We start from the raw sequence: 18,472 nt of genomic DNA, 5'->3' as shown, positions 1-18,472 counted from the left end.
ATCGAATGGCTTTCTACCTGACGATCAACGAACCGAGAAAAGATAAGATGTCACGCGGGGAATCCTCGAAACCGGCTAGGGTTAGGTCAAAAAGCCCTGAATGCAATGGGGAATCAGTGCATTGTAATTTGATCTAGGTCACAATTGAACAGATCAAGATTGAAAACATCTTGCCTTACCAATCAAGGAGGTGGTAGGACTAGGGCACACGGCGTGAGATGACCAGCAGGAAGATTGCAGCGGGCTCGGCTTAGGTGACGCGGTGGCGAGAGGGCCGGGCGAGCGCGGTGGTGCACGAGCTGTGGCGGCGCGGGCTGTGCTGGCGCGGTGGCGCGCGGGAAGGCTCGGGCGGAGCTTGCAGTGGCGCGGCGAGGCTGGAGCAAGGCGGCGTTGGCGCGGGTGAGCAGCGGCGGCAACCTGGCGACGGCAAGGGCTAGGGCTAGATGCGGCGGCGCTGGGGTTGCGGTGGCGCGGTGAGCAAAGCGGCGGTGATTTGGCGACGGCTCGGGCTAGGGCAAAGGCGAGGTGAGGGGCGAACAAGGGTACTGCGTGGTTAAATAGTTCCCCACACGCGACGGATTAGGAAACGGAGAAAAGAGTCCTGAAGCCGCGCGAGATCCACTGACCGGACGCTCCGGTGGTAGCGACCGGACGCTACCACCCAGCGTCCGGTCGATTCCAGAGAAGTCCAGTTCCTCTGGAATCAGGACCGGACGCGTCCGGTGGTCCATGACCGGACGCAGGCAGGGTCCAGTCAGTACAACTTGTTCTTCCTTCGATCGACCGAACGCTGGATCCCCTCCTGACCGAACACACAGACAAAGCGTCCGGTCACTCCATCGGCAGCAGTTCACCTCCTGTGAACTGACCGGACGCTGGACAGCAGCGTCCGGTGCAGCGTCCGGTGCACCTTTTCCAGCAAATCTCAAACTTCCTTCGCGCTGCCTGTTCCCAATCAAGTCCCAACTTGAATAAGATCCAAATAAACACCAATTGGGACTGATGTGAGTGACCTCTCTCAAACCCTCATATTTTTCAAAATATTTTGCCTTAGGCTATAATTCTTTTTAAGAAAATAGGCAACAAGAGGGCAAATGGAACAAAACGACAAAACAACATTCATGCATATGCAATACTTGTAAGTAAATCTAGTTGCTTGTCAAGTTTGATCCAAGGTTAAGCTTCTTCACACGCTTTTCGGCGGTTATCTTAACCATGTTAGACAAGCCCTATATGCATTGCCACAAATTAAACATGTTGTATATTATAATGAATGCAAGGGACAACACAAGCTCAATTTTTAGTGAATTTACTAAAATCAAGTACATTGAGCTCATTCGCAATCTACAAAATGTAGCCTCATCTAGTGGTTTGGTGAAGATATCCGCTAATTGATCTTCGGATCTTACACCTTCTAGTGATATATCATTTTTAGCCACATGATCTCTTAGAAAGTGATGGAGGATATCTATATGCTTGGTGCGAGAGTGTTGAACCGGATTATTTGCAAGTTTTACCGCACTTTCATTGTCGCACAAAAGAGGTACCTTTCTCTAGAACTACTCCATAGTCTAGCAAAGTTTGTTTCATGTATAATATTTGTGCACAACAAGCACCCGCGGCAATGTATTCCGCTTCGGCGGTGGACAAAGCCACACTATTTTGTTTCTTGGAGGACCAAGACACAAGTGATCTACCAAGCAAAGTGGCACCCTCCGGATGTGCTCTTTCTATCAACTTTGCATCCGGCGTAATCCGAATCGGAATAGCCAATTAATTCAAATAAAGCTCCTTTGGGATACCAAAGGCCAATGCTTGGTGTGTGCTTAAGATACCTAAGGATTCTTTTTACTGGCAATTAAATGAGTTTTCCTTAGGACTAGCTTGAAATCTAGCACACATACACACACTAAACATGATGTCGGGCCTAGATGCGGTTAAATATAACAAGCTACCAATCATAGAACGGTAGAGAGTTTGATCAACCGGGTTACCTCCCTCATCTAGGTCGAGATGTCCATTGGTAGGCATTGGTGTCTTGATTGGCTTACATTCATCCATCTTGAATCTCTTGAGAAGATCTTTTGTGTATTTCTCTGAGAGATGAAGATGCCTTCTTTCATTTGCTTGACTTGAAAACCAAGAAAGAATGTAAGCTCACCAATCATTGACATCTCGAACTCCTTCGACATCAATTCACCAAATTCTTTGCATGAGTCTTCATTTGATGATCCAAAGATGATATCATCAACATATACTTGACAAATGAAGATATGCCCATCAAGCTTCTTGGTGAATAGTGTAGGTGTCGACCTTCCCAATGGTGAAGCCCTTCTCAATGAGGAAGTCCCGAAGGCGCTCATACCAAGCTCTTGGGGCTTGCTTAAGCCCATATAGTGCCTTGGACAACCTATAAATATGATTATGATATCTAGGGTCTTCAAACCCAGGAGGTTGATCAACATAGACTAGTTCATTTATAAAGCCATTTAAAAATGCACTTTTCACATCCATTTGATATAGTTTTCATTTCATCATGTGATGCATATGCAAGTAGGATACGAATGGCTTCTCGTCTTGCAACCGGTGCAAAGGTCTCTCCAAAATCCAAACCTTCAACTTGAGAGAACCCCTTTGCAACTAGTCTTCCCTTGGTCCTCACAACAACACCTTGATCATCTTGCTTGTTGCGGAACACCCACTTCGTTCCAATGACTCTTGCACCTTTTGGTCGCTCTTCAAGAGTCCAAACTTCATTGCGAGTGAAGTTGTTCAACTCTTCATGCATGGCATTGATCCAATCCTGGATCTTTAAGAGCTTCTTACCTTGGTAGGCTCATAGCAAGAGACAAAAGAGTGATGAGCAATAAATGAAGTAAGTTTTTGAGATCGAGTCATTACACCCTTTGATGGACTCCCTATGATGAGATCTTGTGGATGATCTTGTAGGAGAGGTGTATTTCTTCTATTGACCACTTGAGGAGGAGGTTGTGGAGCATCAACATCTTGTGCTTGTACCACCATTTGCTCATGGGAGATATGAGTATCTTCATTTTCTACTCTCCCATCTTTTTCACCATCTTGTGGTACATTTGATGAAGAAGGTTGGTTAATGACTTGTACATCATCTTCATCATCTTTTGGCTTGATGTCTTCCCACCAGAATATTCTTCATAGCCTCCCTCAATGGTTCATCACCTACATCATCAAGATTCTTATGTGCTCCTTGGGAGCCGTTAGATTCATCAAATTCCACATCATATGTTTCTTCAACCAAGCCGGTGACATGATTAAATACTCTATATGCTTTGGACTTCAATGAGTAACAAACAAAAAAACCTATATCACAACATCTTTGAAACTTTCCTAGGTGTTGCCGCTTCTTGTAGATGTAGCACTTGCAACCAAACACCCTAAAGAAGGAGACGTCCGGCTTCTTCCCATTGAGCAACTCATACAGTGTCTTGACAAGGAACTTTTGAAGAAATAGGCGGTTGGATGCATAACATGCGGTGTTGATTGCTTCCGCCCATAGAGCTTCGGGGGTGTTATACTCATCTAGCATTGTTCTTGCAAGAGTGATCAAAGTCCGGTTCTTTCTCTCAACTACACTATTTTGTTGAGGAGTATAGGTTGCGGAGACTTCATGTTTGATTCCAACTTCATCACAATAAGCTTCTATGTTTGTGTTGTTAAATTCTTTGCCATTGTCACTTCTAATCTTCTTGAGCTTTACTTCAAATTCATTTTGAGCTCTCTTGGCAAACTTCTTGAAACAAGATGCAACTTCAGATTTGTCATGAAGGAAGAACACCCATGTATACCTTAAATAGTCATCCACAATCACAAGACAATAGAGATTTCCTCACAAACTCTTGTATGTTGTTGGTCCAAATAAATCAATGTGTAGGAGTTCTAGCACTCTTGTGGTTGACATGAAGGCTTTGGTTGGATGAGTGTTTGCAACTTACTTGCCGGTTTGACATGCACTACAAAGCTTGTCCTTCTCAAACTTCACATCCTTCAACCCTCTCACCAAATCATTCTTCATAAGCTTCTTGAGTGAGCTCATTCCAACATGAGCAAGTCTTCTATGCCATAGCCACCCAAGTGTTGTTTTGGTGAATAGGCAAGTCTTCAAGTTTGCATCTTCGGAGGTGAAGTCAACTAGATATAAGTTGTTGTATCTAAATCCATTGAATATCACTTGATTGTCATCTACCTTGGATACAACAACCTCCTTCTCGGTGAATAAGCATTGAAAGCCAAGATCACACAATTGCCCAACGGATAGCAAGTTGAAGCTCAATGAAGCAACATAGAGCACATTGGAGATGGAATGATCATTTGATATTGCCACTTTGCCCAATCCTTTAACCTTGCCCTTTGAATTATCTCCAAATGTTATTTTCTCTTGTCCATCTACCTCTTCATCTAGTGAGGTGAACATACGAGGATCACCGGTCATAGTGTTGAGTGCAACCACTATCAATAACCCAATGACTTCCACCGGTCTTGTAGTTCACCTACACACAAGAGATTCAAGCTTTAGGGATCCAAACTTGTTGAGGGCACTTTACCTTCTCAACAAGTGACTTAGCCACCCAAATCTTCTTAGGCCTACTCTTGTTGGGGGGTCCTAAGAACATGACTTTCAGTTTTCCACTAGAATCTTTTCTAAGCATGTAGTGAGCATTGAAAGCAAATGGTCTAGCATGCTTGGGCAAGGGTTGTGGTGGTGGAGTTTGACACTCATGAGCAAAGTGGCCTTCTTGTCCACACTCAAAACATCTCTTTGGCTTTGGCTTTGGCTTTGATTGTTGGTGTTGAGCTTGAGCCTTCTTCTTCTCTACACTTGCCATATATCCAATGCCACTTCTATCCATCTTCATGACGGTATTCATGAGTAGCTCACTTTGGAGATGCTTGCCTCTAGCAAACTTGCTCAATCCCACCTTGAGATGCTCTTTCTCTATCTTGAGCTTCTTGTTCTCTTCCTTGAGAATATCATTGTTCTTTTCTTCCTTGAGTTTCTTGTTTTCTTCTTTGAGCTTCTCATTCTCAAGGATCAACTCTTTGTCATGATCAAGAGTTTTTAGCACAATGGTGTTGTGACTTTTCATCTCTTCAAGATCTTTCATGAGCTTCTCATTGTCACTCTTGAGCTTGACATACTCATCATAGTCACTACACTCAACCACTTGCTTGCCTTTGCTACTAGATCCATGCTCAATGCTCTCACCAATTAAATCATCACATGAGGTAGCTATATCAATCTTAACAACATGGTTAGTAGCATCATGTGGCTCATTTGGTAAGAATTCTTGTGCAATAACAAGAGTATCATGATTAATCTTAAGAGTAGTGTATTCATCTTTTAGCTTGTTGTGACTAGTGATAAGCTCATTGTGCATCCACTCAAGTTTATCATGTTTATCTTTAAGCTCTTTCTTAGAAGATTTGAGCTCCTTGAGTTTAGATGATATAGAATCATTTGTTTCTTTGAGCTCATCATTAGCCTTTTCCAATGTATCACACTTAGCTAAGAGTGAATCATTTTTAGCATCAAGTTTTTCATTTGTAGCTCTACTCTTTTCTAATGATCTTAGTGTATTTTCTTAGTATTTTGACAAGATCATCATATGTAGGTGAATCATCATCGCTATCGCTATCATCATCACTAGCTTGCTCATCATCACTACTATCATCACTCTTAGTTACCTTGCGTTCACCCTTGGCCATAAGGCATAGGCGTGTAGAGGATGATGGCGATGGTGGCGGTGATGATGCAAGATCAATAGCAATAGCGGACACCTTCTCATTGTCACTATCATCATCGGATGATCCACTTGATAAATCAATGTTCGTGAGCCAATCACCAACAATGTAGGCCTTGCCACTCTTCTTCTTCTTGTAGAAGTCCCTCTTTTTGCCATCTCTCTTCTTGTGTGCCTTGTTCTTTTTCTTCTCATCTTCATCTTCATTGCTTGAATCATCTTTCTTGCCCTTGTTCTTAAATTTGTCTTTCTTGGGCTTTGTACATTGATGAGCTAGATGGCCAAGTTCGCCACAATTGTAGCAATCCATCTCGGAGATTGGCTTTCTTGAGCTAGTGAAGAACTTCTTCTTCTTGCTGTCAAACTTGATGCCACTCTTGTTTAGCTTCTTTAGCATCTTGGCGGTCTTCTTCACCATGAGAGCAAGGCTTTCTTCATCATCTTCATCACTTGAGCTCTCATACTCAAGTCTTGCTTTGCCCTTATCTTGGCTAGCTTTGAATGCTAAGTCCTTCTCTTTCTTCTTTGTAGAGGATGAGCCATCTTGTGGGGTGATGTGCATGTACATCTCATGAGCATTGATCTTTCTCAAGATTTGTGTCGGTGTAGCGGTGGAAAGATCACATTGGTGTAGCACGATCACAATATGGCCATATTTGTCAATGGGGAGGACACTCAAAATCTTTCTCACAACGTCGGATGGCGACATTTGAGTAAGTCCAAGCCCATTGACTTCCTCTACAAGAACATTCAAACGTGAATACATCTCATTAGCACTTTCTTTGGGAAACATCTCAAAAGAATTTAGCTTTTTAATTACAAGATGATAGCGTTCCTCACGCTCACTCTTGGTTCCCTCATGGAGCGCACAAACGTCCGACCATAGTGCAGGGGCGTCTTTGTGGTTCCTTACACGATTGAACACATCTTTGCAAATGCCTCTAAAGATGGTGTTGCGAGCCTTTGCATTCCATTTTTCATAGTTCACTTCATCGCCTTGAAGTTGTGCGGCATTCTTAGGTGTTGGGAACCCTTGAGAGGCGGCTCTAAGAATTCCAACGTCTAGAGCTTCTAGGTATGCCTCCATGCGAATTTTCCAATATGGAAAATCATCTCCCTCAAAGATAGGAGGAGGTTCATCCCCGTGAGACATCTTGCTCTAAGCGATTAAGCTTAAAAACATGAGCACGAGGCTCCGATACCAATTGAAAGGATCAAGATGCCCAAGAGGGGGGTGAATTGGGCTAATTCTAAATTCTCTTGCAATAATCAAATCCTACGGATAGCCCAATTAACCCCTTGTGCCTAGAAAAGTGTTTCTATCAAATTAACGCATAAAAGACTTGCAACCTATGTTCCAAACTTACTCTAGCATAGCAATTCTATGAATGTAAAGACAAGTATTGAATTGCTCAAAGTAAATGCTCAAAGTAAATGAAGAGAGGAACGCGGCGATGTTTTGCCGAGGTATCGGAGAGTCACCACTCTCCACTAGTCCTCGTTGAAGCACCCGCGCAAGGGTGTAGCTCCCCCTTGATCCGCGCAAGGATCAAGTGCTCTCTACGGGTTGATTCTTCGATACTCCGTCGCGGCGAATCACCCAAAGCCGCTCACAACTTGAGTTGGGTCACCCACAAGCTCCGCCGGGTGATCACCAAGCTCCCAATCACCACCAAGCCGTCTAGGTGATGGCGATCACCAAGAGTAACAAGCACGAACTCTCACTTGACCACGCGAAGCCTAATGAGAAGATGGATGCACACTTTGCTACTCTCGATTTGCTAGTGAGGCTACTCTCTTGGATTCTCAAATCACAAACACCTCACTAGGAACTTGCTCTTCTTGGCACTCACAAACGTGTTTCTCAGCTGTTGGAATGAGCAAAAGTTACTCCACACACGAGTGGAGCTTCTATTTATAAGGCAGCCTGAAAAACGAACCGTTATGAGCTTCTGCGGGATGATCGGACGCTCCGATCGTTTTGACCGGACGCTCCGATCAGTTCAACCCGCACAACAGTTTTCAAGTGATGACCGGACGCTGTTAGGGTCCGGTCGCTCTTGGATGCTTACTGTACTCGACCGGACGCTGGATACTCAGGGTCCGGTCAGCACTGACCGGACGCGTCCGGTCACACTTTCTCAAGTCTGGACCCTTACTGGAGTCGACCGGACGCTGGCCCTCAGCGTCCGGTCACATTGACCTTCCAGCGTCCGGTCACACCAGACTTGTTCTCCTCGGTCAAATGAACTGACCGGACCCTGCGGCCAGCGTCCGATCGCACCGGAGCCAGCGTCCGGTTAGTATTTGACCCTCCATTCACTTCCAACTCTCGATCATTTGTGAATGAAGTTTGCTCCAAAGGATCTTAGGCATTCATAGGAGCTACCTAGAGCTAGTTTTAACAAGTGTGCACCACACCTAACTCACTAGACTCAACTAGGTCAAGCTACCCGTCCATACCCCCCTTAATAGTACGGCCAAAGGAAAAACAAAGTCCTAAACTACTCTAAGTGTCTTTCCAACTCCAATCGACACTTAGAACTAGTCATCCTTAACCTTGTCATCCATCCTTTGAAAACCGAAACGATTTCCATCGTAGGGGCATGACAACCTCGATTGCCCAATCGATCTCCATTACCATGACCTAACTTTATTTGCCTCTGCAAAACACACGTTAGTCATAGTAATCTTGTATTGTCATTAATCACCGAAATCCAACTAGGGGCCTAGATGCTTTCAAGTGGTGACGAGCAGTCCAAGAATAGTGCCAAGCATTGCAGACGGGGTGCCGAGCACTCCAAGTGCTGTGCCGACCACTCCGGTGAAACAGGGGACTCCATCGATGCCGATCGAGTTTGGCTCACCTCCAAGCAAAATCATCGAGTTTGTGGATGCCTTCCACGACAATGAGGATGTGCAGTTCCGCAAGCTGGACGACATCATCGGTGGCACAGGGTCCTCAGGCCTAGCGAGTCGGCTGCTCAATGACCCAGAGCTGCTTCTCGTCAGTGTTGAGGAACCACCCACGTTCGCACTGGCCAAGCGTGATGCAAATTGGCGATGGGCAATGCTGGAGATGAAGGCGATCGAGGAAAATGAGACTTGGGAGCTCGTCGATCCACCTCCAGGATGCCATCTGATCGGCCTGAAGTGGGTGTACAAGATCAAGCGGGACGAGTGTGGCACCATTGTCAAGCACAAGGCATGTCTCGTCACCCGAGGCTTTGTCCAGCGCGAGGGCATCGACTTCGAGGAAGTCTTTGCGCCGGTAGCGCGCATGGAGTCTATCTGACTGCTACTGGCTTTGGTAGCAGAGAAGGACTGGCGTGTCCATCACCTGGACATAAAACCAGCCTTCCTTAATGTTGAGCTGACGGATACGGTCTTTGTCAGGCAACCTCTGGGTTTCACCATCAAGAGAGCAGAGCACAGGGTGCTCTGACTGCGCAAGGCAATCTACATGTTGTGGCAGGCCCCGCGAGCATGGAACGCCAAGCTTGACGCCACGTTGGGCGAGCTTGGGTTCACACGGTGCGCAACCGAGCACGCGCTCTACCCACGGCGACGGGGGAAGGAGGAGCTCGTCATCGATGTGTATGTGGACGACTTGATCGTCACCGGCGCGCGTGCGGAGGACATCGACAGCTTCGAGCGCGAGATGGCGACTTGTTTTCGAATGAGCGATCTCGGCGCGCTCTCCTACTACATCGGCATCGAGGTGAGACAGGGAAAGGAGGCGCTCATGCTCAGTCAGAGCGCGTACGCCTCAAAGCTGTTGGAGCGGAGCAGCATGACTAAGTGCAAGTCGTGCCTGACTCTGATGGAGGAGCGGTTGAAGCTGACGAAGGGCAGTACCGCGGCGAAGGTAGATGCAACACTCTACTGGAGCATCATCGGCGGTCTGCGCTACCTAGTCCACACGAGACCAGACATTGCATTCGCCGTGGGCTACGTCAGCCGCTTAATGGAGAATCCCCGAGAGGATCACTGGGCCATGGTGAAGCGACGGTTGCGCTACATCAAGGGGACGATGGATCAGGTGATCGTCTTTCCCAAGACCAACGGAAGTGGGCTGCAGCTTACTGTGTTCAGCGATGTAGACATGGCGGGGGACATCGACGGACGGCGAAGCACCTCTGGTATGCTCGTCTTCCTCGAGTCGGCTCTAATCTCATGGCTGTCGCTGAAACAGAAGGTGGTGACGCTGTCCACGTGCGAGGCAGAGTACGTGGCGGTGGCCACAGCGGCGCGCCAAGCTGTGTGGCTGCGCCGACTGCTAGGCAAGCTGACCGATGTGGAAGCTCACCCACCAGCACTGATGTGGACAACCAGCCCGCCATCGCCCTCGCAAAGAATCCGGTTCTCCACGACCGAAGCAAGCACATCGACGTCAGTTCCACTTCCTCAGGGACTGTCGATGGAGAGTTGTTCGTCATCGAGTTCGTCGAAACTGGTCGGCAACTTGTGGATGTCCTCACCAAGCCGCTCGTCCGTCTTCGGTTCACGGAGTTGAAGAAGATGATCGACATGGTGGAGGTTCTAGGGTTAGCAGCAGGATTAGGAAAAGAATTGTAAAGTAATCTGCTGCTCTCCCTCTGTACGCGTGGCAGGGGCAGACACCAAAAGGGCTCCCCTGCTGCTGCACTGCAGCCGCGGCAGGGGCAGGCACCGAAAGGCTCCCCTACCGTACTGTAGCCACAGCAGGGGCAAGCGCCAAAGTCAGCCCTGCTGTCACATCTAGTCACTGTAACAGCATGGCAGTCTAGCATGTCTGTGTACTAAGATTAGATGGGTAGAGTTTTATATATAGCTTCCCACTGCAATTCAGTGAAGAGCAGTTCAGTTTACCACATCCAGAAGCAGAGCTTTTGGCCAACGCTGGGCTTGTGCTGTGTGTGTGAGCTGTTCTCAATATCTTCTTCTACCTCTAGCCATAGTGAGTGTGCTGATAAACTTACTGCTTACGTGTGCAGGGCAGCCGAGCGACCAACAGCTCCAAGCTCTATGGAGACGTTAGTCATGTATTTAGAGCAGAGATATAAAAGCATACCTTTGTACATCACAGAGAATGGTGGTTTACTAGGTTTGGTAAAATATACATATTAGCTACAAAACATAAGCCATTGTACAGAACAATGATTCACTTGTATGCATCTTTATTTATAGTACACTTGTAGTACACTGGTACCATAATAATATCTGTATGGACCTCTTGATCTCCCTTTTTGGTCTTTCAGGTTATGCCCAAAAGGGCAATAGCAGCACCACAGCAGAAGAATCAATTATTGATACTGAAAGGTCAAGTTACATTCATGACTACCTCACTTACCTGAGCTTTGCAATAAGGTTGTTGCATTCCTCAATTATCTTTTCATGAAAACTGCTCCGCAGCCAGGTAATAGCAAAACTTTGCTACTTCTGTGCAGGAAAGGAGCAGATGCGAGAGATTATTTTGTGTGGTCTTTGATGGATACCTTCGAATGGAACGCTGGTTACACCGTAAAGTATGGTCTTTGCCATGTGGATTTCAAGTCACTAAAGCGAACACCAAAACTGTCTGCTAAATGGTACAGCAAGTTTATCAAGGGCTATGAACAGATAGAGATGGCCTCTGAAGAATCACCTAATCATATGGTTTCCTAGCACAGAAATACAGAATTCTCAAAGTCCATGTCTGTATTCGATTATTTGGTAAATTTCCTCATGTCCATGTATGCCAGTGTCATAAACTCTAAGCCTTTTTTTATCAAATCATGAATGATGCAAATTGTAAGCATTGAATGATGAATGATGCAAAGTGTAAGCATTGAATCCACACATCAAAGTAATCAGCAATTGCTTGCACAATCCAGTATACATACATATTGTCCCTAGAAGAATGGAAGTCCTCGATGAAACAGTACCTCTGCATATGGCATTTGATACAGAAAAGACATGAATTCATTATTTTGTTGATCAAATCATTCTTTCATAAATCTCCTCTGAAGCTTTTGCAATGAAGTCCTCATTCAAAGTTATAAATTATAGTAAATAGCGTAAATCAAGACACTAATTCTATATTGTTACCAAGGTTTCTGAAGCTGTATTTTCTTAAGAATGGCATATAACATATTACATATACCCAAACACTCTAGATGCAAAAGTTCTTCCTCAGGGTACTAAAGTGAACTAATATATATCATGCCATTCATATGAAAAATTGTACATTAGATTTTTAACTGAAATGCTAGATTTTTCACTAGCAAATATATTTGCCATCGACATATATCATGTGAAAGCCAACTAAAGCTTTTTAGCTGCAGAAAGAACTGCATCTACTTGCAGCAACAACTCTTCATTGCCACCAAGAAGGCTAGAACTATTCTGTCTGTGTGGGAGTAGCAGGGGGAGATGAAGATGACATAGGTGTAGTCTTCACAATTGTTGCTGAAGGTTCCCTTAGAGACTTTGTCCCCTTATCATCACTGACTTCCGTTGCAGCTCTCTCCTTAGCCTTTTGGGCTCTTTGTACTACTTCCTCCTATATGTATCATATATATACATAAGAGAATTCAGTAGCATGTGGCGTAGAGCCAGGGTTACAGAGAAGAAAAAAATGAAGAAATCCGAAATGGAAAATTTTCACTATATGTAACGCAGCTATCAATAATGACGCAAAACAGTTGATCTATGTGATATCTCCAAACAAACCCATCACACTTTACCTTGGGCATCTGGACTATATAGTTCCCCAAAATGAATGCAGAACCATTTCCCTTCTGCAAATTTTCAGGACATGTTTAACACTTTAACTCCACCTAACCCAGGGCACATATCTACTTCTACAATTGGTAGGCTATTACACTTACGCCCATTTTGCAGTTCAATGCTCATTCCTTGTTGAATGTCTTTCGTTTTATAAATTTTGGTATTGGAAAACTAAAATACATGTAAGTTAAACACGGATGATATCACATCATCGATATGTCATCAATTACTAAAGAGCTCATAGGAGAATTGACATGGAAAACGAAATACTGTGAGTGCTCATCTGGAGCAAGGACCGTGTGGCGGCAGTACCTGGAACTCCTGCACCTGCTTCTGCTGCTCGGCCTGCCACTGCCCGACGACGCTGAACACCTCGCCCACCACCGACTCGACCCGCTCCGTGAGCGCCTCCGCGAAGGCCTTCCCGAGGAAGAAGGCGTCGAGGACGGCCTTGCTCTCGTTGTCATCTGCGCGACGACACCAGCAAGAGCACGGAGTAAAGCCCAAGCTCCAATCCGACTGCCCTTCTGCTCCCCACCCCACGTCAGAGAGGTTACCTGGTTTCGGCTCAGGGCGCGTGCCCCCGCCGCCGCCGCTACTCCGGGCCGCGAATCTGGGAAGCCTTCTGAGGGAAGAGGGGGACGCGCGACGAGGGGCTGAGGCGGGGAAGGGGACGCAGCAGACGGGCGAGATGGACGCAGCAGGTGGCGCCATGGTTCTCGCCTTCTCTTCTTCTTCGGGTGGGGGGGGTGGGGGGGGGGGGGGTTGTCTCGCAGCAGTTGGGACCGTGGGAGTCGGGTGCTCCACGCCCCCGGCGGCCACTGGCGGATGCGAGGCCGAGGATTCGGGGAGAGTGAGGTCACGCACACGTCATGGGGGAGCTGGACGGTTTGGTTGGTCACGACCACCGCGCTAACGATCCACAACGGCTGAGCCCAGCCGCTGCCACGCTTCCAACAGGACTGGCTGGCCCTCGATGGCTCGACCACACGCGGCTTTAAGCGCCCAAGCGCTCGAGAAAGGCCCATGTGCCAACACCCCGAATTCTTCCGTCCGCCCTCCGCGAGGTGCGATCTCCTGCCAGCCCGCTTGAGCGGCCCACGGCCCACGCGCTCACTAGCGCAGCACCATCGGCTCCAGTTGCCTCGCGGGCGTGCACCGCCGAGCGCCGGCGCTCAACGGCGGTCGGCAGCCTTGCGCGTGCCTCCCTGCTCCCGTCACTTACACGCAGCCGCGGCGAGTTGGCGCCCTGCCTCCACGCCCGATGCAGCGCCGTGTGGTGGTCACAGTCCATGGTGCACAGCGAGCTCAAGGGCTCCTCGCCCCTCTAGAGAGAAACAGGAGAGAGCATGGGCGTGTAATACCCCTGGCCGCCGGCGGAGGCCGTCGACGCAGAGGAATCTTCCTCGCGCTCACCGTATTAGATACTCCTAAGGTTTTTCGATGTTTCATTATAGGTTACAGCTCGGAATAAAAGGGCTCTTGGCCACTGACCGCGACGGGTCCACATGTCATACTAAGCGATTACATAAATAGCTCAAATACGCCTTGTCTCAACTAATACGCCTACTTCTTCCCGACGCTTGACGCCTAGGGTATGACAACTCCCCCCGCTGGAGACTCTGCTTGCCCCCAAGCAGGTGCTTCTGGAAAACGAAGCTTGATGACGCTGTAGTCTTCCCAGGTAGCTGATGACGCTGGTAAACCTGCCCAAGTTACGAGCACCTGTGTCACAGCATTGTTACCTTTTCTTGCCAACCGGCGTTCGAGGATCTGAGAAGGTTGTGCTGCTGAAGCCTGAAGATCAGTCAGCATTGGAAGCTTTGAGAAGATTGGTGTGTAATCAGGGTGGAACTGTTTCAGTTGGGAGACATGGAACACCTGATGGATCTGACTCTCATTTGGAAGTTCCAGGCGATAAGCCACAGTACCAATTCTTTCCAAGATCTTGTATGGGCCAAAGAACTTGTTGGAGAGCTTCGGGTAGGGACGGTTGGCAACTGATGACTGAGTATATGGTTGGAGCTTAGGCAATACCTGGTCCCCGACAGAAAATTCAATATCAGTTCTGTTCTTGTCAGCAAAAACTTTCATTCTGTTCTGTGCTTGTTCCAATCTTTGCTTCAGCATCTGCAGATGCAATTCTCTATGCTCAATTACTTCACTGACTGTTGGGGAAGTGGCAGCTGGAATGTGGATACTTGTTCCCAGGTTAGGATCTAGCCATAGAGGGCCTTAAAAGGTGAGCAACCAATTGAACTGTGATATGATGAATTGTACCATAGCTCAGCTAATGGTAACCATGCTTTCCATGTCTTGGGTGAGTCTTGGACTGAACATCTGAGGTACATCTCCAGGCACTGGTTCACCCTCTCTGTCTGTCCATCAGACTGAGGGTGGTATGCTGTGCTCAATGCCAAAGTGACCTTGTATAACTTGAACAATTCTTTCCAGAAGTTGCTCACAAAGACTGTGTCTCTGTCAGACACAATTGTGGAGGGCATGCCATGTAATTTGACCACATGATCTAGGAAGAGGTGAGCAATTGTGCTGTCAGTGTAAGGGTGTCTGACTGGAATGAAATGAGCAAATTTAGTTAATCTGTCTACCACAACCAGTATAACTGTGTGTCCCTCTGATTTAGGTAGAGCTTCAATGAAATCCATGGAAAGATCCTTCCAAACTCCAGTGGGAATTGACAGTGGTTGGAGGAGGCCAAAGGGGTGTTGATGAGAATGCTTGTTGTGTTGGCAAATACCACACTGTTTGACAAAACTATCCACATCAACCTTCATTCCTTTCCAAGAAAACTGGGATTTAAGTCTTTGGTAAGTCCCTTTAACTCCTGAGTGGCCCCCAATTGGGCTTGAGTGACAAGCTGCTATTAGTTTGGTTTGTAGGGCTGTGTTGGCACCAATCCAGAGCCTGTTCTTGTATCTGATAAGCCCTTGCTGCAGACTGTACCCTTTGTCATCAGGACTACTAGTGGAAAGCTGAGCTAGCAATTGTTGAGCATGAGAATCTGTGGCATAAGAGTTTAACACTTCCTGGACCCACTGTGGCTGGACAACTGAAACGGCTTGCACAGCCATGAGGTGTGCCACCCTGGACAAGGCATCAGCTGCCAAGTTGTCTTTGCCTTGCCTGTAAACAATTTTGAACTGGAGGCCCATTAGTCTTGTCATTGCTTTCCTCTGCATTTCAGAGTGCAGATTTTGCTCCTTCAAGTATTCCAATGATTTGTGGTCGGTTTGTATGAGGAACTCTTGTCCTTGTAGGTAGGGGCGCCATTTTTCCACTGCCATGACCAGGGCTAAGAATTCTTTTTCGTAGATTGATAGTTTCCTGTGCTTTTCCCCTAAAGACTTACTGAGGTAGGCAATAGGTTGCCCTCCCTGCATGAGCACTGCTCCTATTCCATCTAGACAGGCATCAGTCTCCACTGTAAAAAACGAGAATGCTCAAGTTTTTTCATTGACAGTGTGTATAGGTACATATACATGATGCCGATCACTGCAAGCCAAGCGATGCTAACTACTTCCTACATGCAAGGATCGGCTAGAGAATAGGACGCAAGCACTAGCAGTTTGACTGACTAACTGAAGCAGCTGATCCTACTGCTATCTAACTGACGCCTGTAGAATCGTTTGCTGACACCCCCCCGCAGTTGCAGCTTCGGTTGATTGAATGCATAAACTGTCTCTGAATTCATTGAACAATGGCGTCGGCAGTCCCTTGGTCATGATGTCTGCAAATTGATGCCGTGTAGGTATTTGCAGCACTTTGAACTATCCCAGGGCAACCTTCTCCTGCACAAAATGTATGTCAAGTTCCACATGCTTGGTCCGTCGATGATGCACCGGATTTTCAGATAGGTACACTGCAGATACATTGTCACAGTAAATCATCGTTGCCTTGTCGATGACCACATGAAGTTCTTGAAGAAGATTTCGCAGCCAGCAGCACTCCGCGGCGGCATTGGCTACCGCTCGGTACTCGGCCTCGGCGCTTGACCGTGACACCGTAGTCTGGCGCTTGGACGACCATGACACAAGTGAGTCACCAAGAAAGACGCAGTATCCGGACGTCGATCGCCGCGTGTCCGGGCAACCGGCCCAGTCGGCATCGGAGTAGACCTTGAGTGCAATCGACGGTGTAGCCGAGATCTTGATGCCGTGGTTGATAGAGCCACGGAGGTATCTGAGGATGCGCTTCACAAGGTTCTAGTGCACATTGCGCGGGGCGTGCATGCGGAGGCACGCCTAGTTCACGCCGTAGACGATGTCCGGACGTGTGAGTGTGAGGTACTGGAGCGCACCGGTGATGCTGTGGTAGAAGGTGCTGTTGAACGCGAGCTCGCCGTCGGTGGTAGACAGCTTCGGCTTGGCTTCGACGGGAGTCGATGCAGGTCTGTAGTTCGCCATGCCTGCTCTTTCCAGGATGTCCTCAGTGTACTGGGCCTGGTTAAGGTAGAATCCCGTCGCATCGCGGCGCACCTGGACTCCGAGGAAGAAGTGGAGCTCACCAAGGTCCTTGAGCGCAAAAGCTTGGCGCAGCTGGTCGATGACGTGACGTAGAACGGTGGTCGTTGAGGCTATGAGAATAATGTCATCGACGTACACAAGGAGATACGCCACTTGGTCGCCATGCTTGTAGATGAACAAGGAGCTGTCTGCGCCGGACGCGATGAAGCCCATGCTGCGTAGGTGGCTTCCAAGGCGCTGGAACCACGCCCGTGGCGCCTGCTTGAGCCCGTAGAGGGACTTGATGAGCAGGCAAACATGGTCGGGGCAAGCGGGGTCGACGAAACCTGCAGGTTGATGACAATACACGCGCTCGGCAAGATCACCGTGGAGGAACGCGTTCTTGACGTCGAGCTGATGCACAGGCCACCGTCTTGTCGCCGCGAGGTGTAGTACTGTTCGGATCATCGCCGGCTTGACCACCGGGGAGAAGGTCTGATGGAAGTCGACGCCGAGGCATTGGGAGAACCCGCGGACGACCCATCTGGCCTTTCGACGCTCCAATGTGCCATCAGGATGCAACTTGTTCTTGAAGAGCCATTTGCCGGTGATGACATTGGCTTGTGCGGGTCGGGGCACGAGCGTCCACGTGCCGTTGCTCTTCAGGGCGTTGAATTCGGCATGCATCGCGGCCAGCCACTCTAGATCACGAAGAGCGGCACGGACACTTGACGGCGGCGGCGACGGCGCAGGCGTGGTGGCGACGTGTGCATACATGGGATTAGGCATGTGGATCCCAGCTTGCGCACGCGTGACCATCGGGTGTCGGTGCGGTTGCACGGACGACGTCCCTGGAGGGTCCGGCGGTGCCCTCAATGGTGGAGAGCCCGACGTCACAGAGTCGGGCGCTGAGGACGATGTCGCGGCAGGCGACGACGACGGTGCCGCAGGCTGCGCGTCCGGCTGCGGGGATGTCGCGTTGCTGGAAGCAGTGGGCAACGGGGTCTCAGTCGATTGAGAGTCCGTTGCTGGTACGCCGAGCTACACTGCTGGAGCACGCCGTCGAGACTGGCTTGGTCCGGTGGGGAGTGGGACCATGTCAGGCAGGCACGACGAGCATGGAGGAGCAGCAGACGGTGGCGTCGTGTCAACCTGTGCAAATGGAAAACAAGTCTCGTCGAAATAGACGTGGCGTGAGATGAGCACACGTTTGGTAACAGGATTGTAGCACTTGTATCCCTTTTGGTCGAGCGGATAGCCAAGGAAGATACAGCGGACAGAACGCGGAGCCAGCTTGTGCGGGGCTATAGAGGCGGTGTTGGGGTAACAAAGGCACCCAAAAACTCGGAGGTGGTTGTAATCTGGCGGCGAGCCAAAAAGCAGCTCGAATGGGGTCAAGTTGTTACGAGGTCGACACGGCCGCCAGTTCAGTAGATAAGTGGAGGCAGCGAGCACGTCCGGCCAAAAGCTAGGCGGGATGGA

At 48.4% G+C, this 18,472-nt stretch overlaps 2 protein-coding genes across 3 annotated transcripts; one reads left to right on the top strand and one right to left on the bottom strand.

Moving 5' to 3' along the window:
* The first annotated feature begins 9,438 nt into the window (after positions 1-9,438).
* LOC136532616 (uncharacterized mitochondrial protein AtMg00810-like) lies at positions 9,439-11,423 on the top strand. The gene is made up of 3 exons (XM_066525206.1): positions 9,439-10,060; positions 11,018-11,126; positions 11,207-11,423. The coding sequence occupies exons 1-3, from the start codon at positions 9,439-9,441 to the stop codon at positions 11,421-11,423; spliced, it is 948 nt and encodes a 315-aa protein (XP_066381303.1).
* A 516-nt stretch (positions 11,424-11,939) lies between these two features.
* Positions 11,940-13,457, bottom strand: LOC136532617 (uncharacterized protein At4g13200, chloroplastic-like). Of its 2 annotated transcripts, none has more exons than XM_066525208.1 (3): positions 13,085-13,288; positions 12,840-12,994; positions 11,940-12,300 (listed from the first exon to the last, which is right to left on the bottom strand). In XM_066525208.1, exons 1-3 carry the CDS (start codon positions 13,239-13,241, stop codon positions 12,139-12,141), a joined length of 474 nt encoding a protein of 157 aa, XP_066381305.1. In that variant the 5' UTR covers positions 13,242-13,288; the 3' UTR covers positions 11,940-12,138. The 2 variants fall into 2 exon arrangements, with proteins under 2 accessions (XP_066381305.1, XP_066381304.1); XM_066525207.1 differs by lacking the exon at positions 11,940-12,300 and adding an exon at positions 12,344-12,538 and having other exon boundaries at positions 13,085-13,457.
* Between the last annotated feature and the right edge of the window lie 5,015 nt (positions 13,458-18,472).

This window comes from Miscanthus floridulus, unplaced genomic scaffold (assembly GCF_019320115.1).
Source record: "Miscanthus floridulus cultivar M001 unplaced genomic scaffold, ASM1932011v1 fs_671_1_2, whole genome shotgun sequence".
NCBI classification, from domain to species: domain Eukaryota; kingdom Viridiplantae; phylum Streptophyta; class Magnoliopsida; order Poales; family Poaceae; genus Miscanthus; species Miscanthus floridulus.
This window is presented reverse-complemented; position numbering and strand designations above follow the sequence as displayed.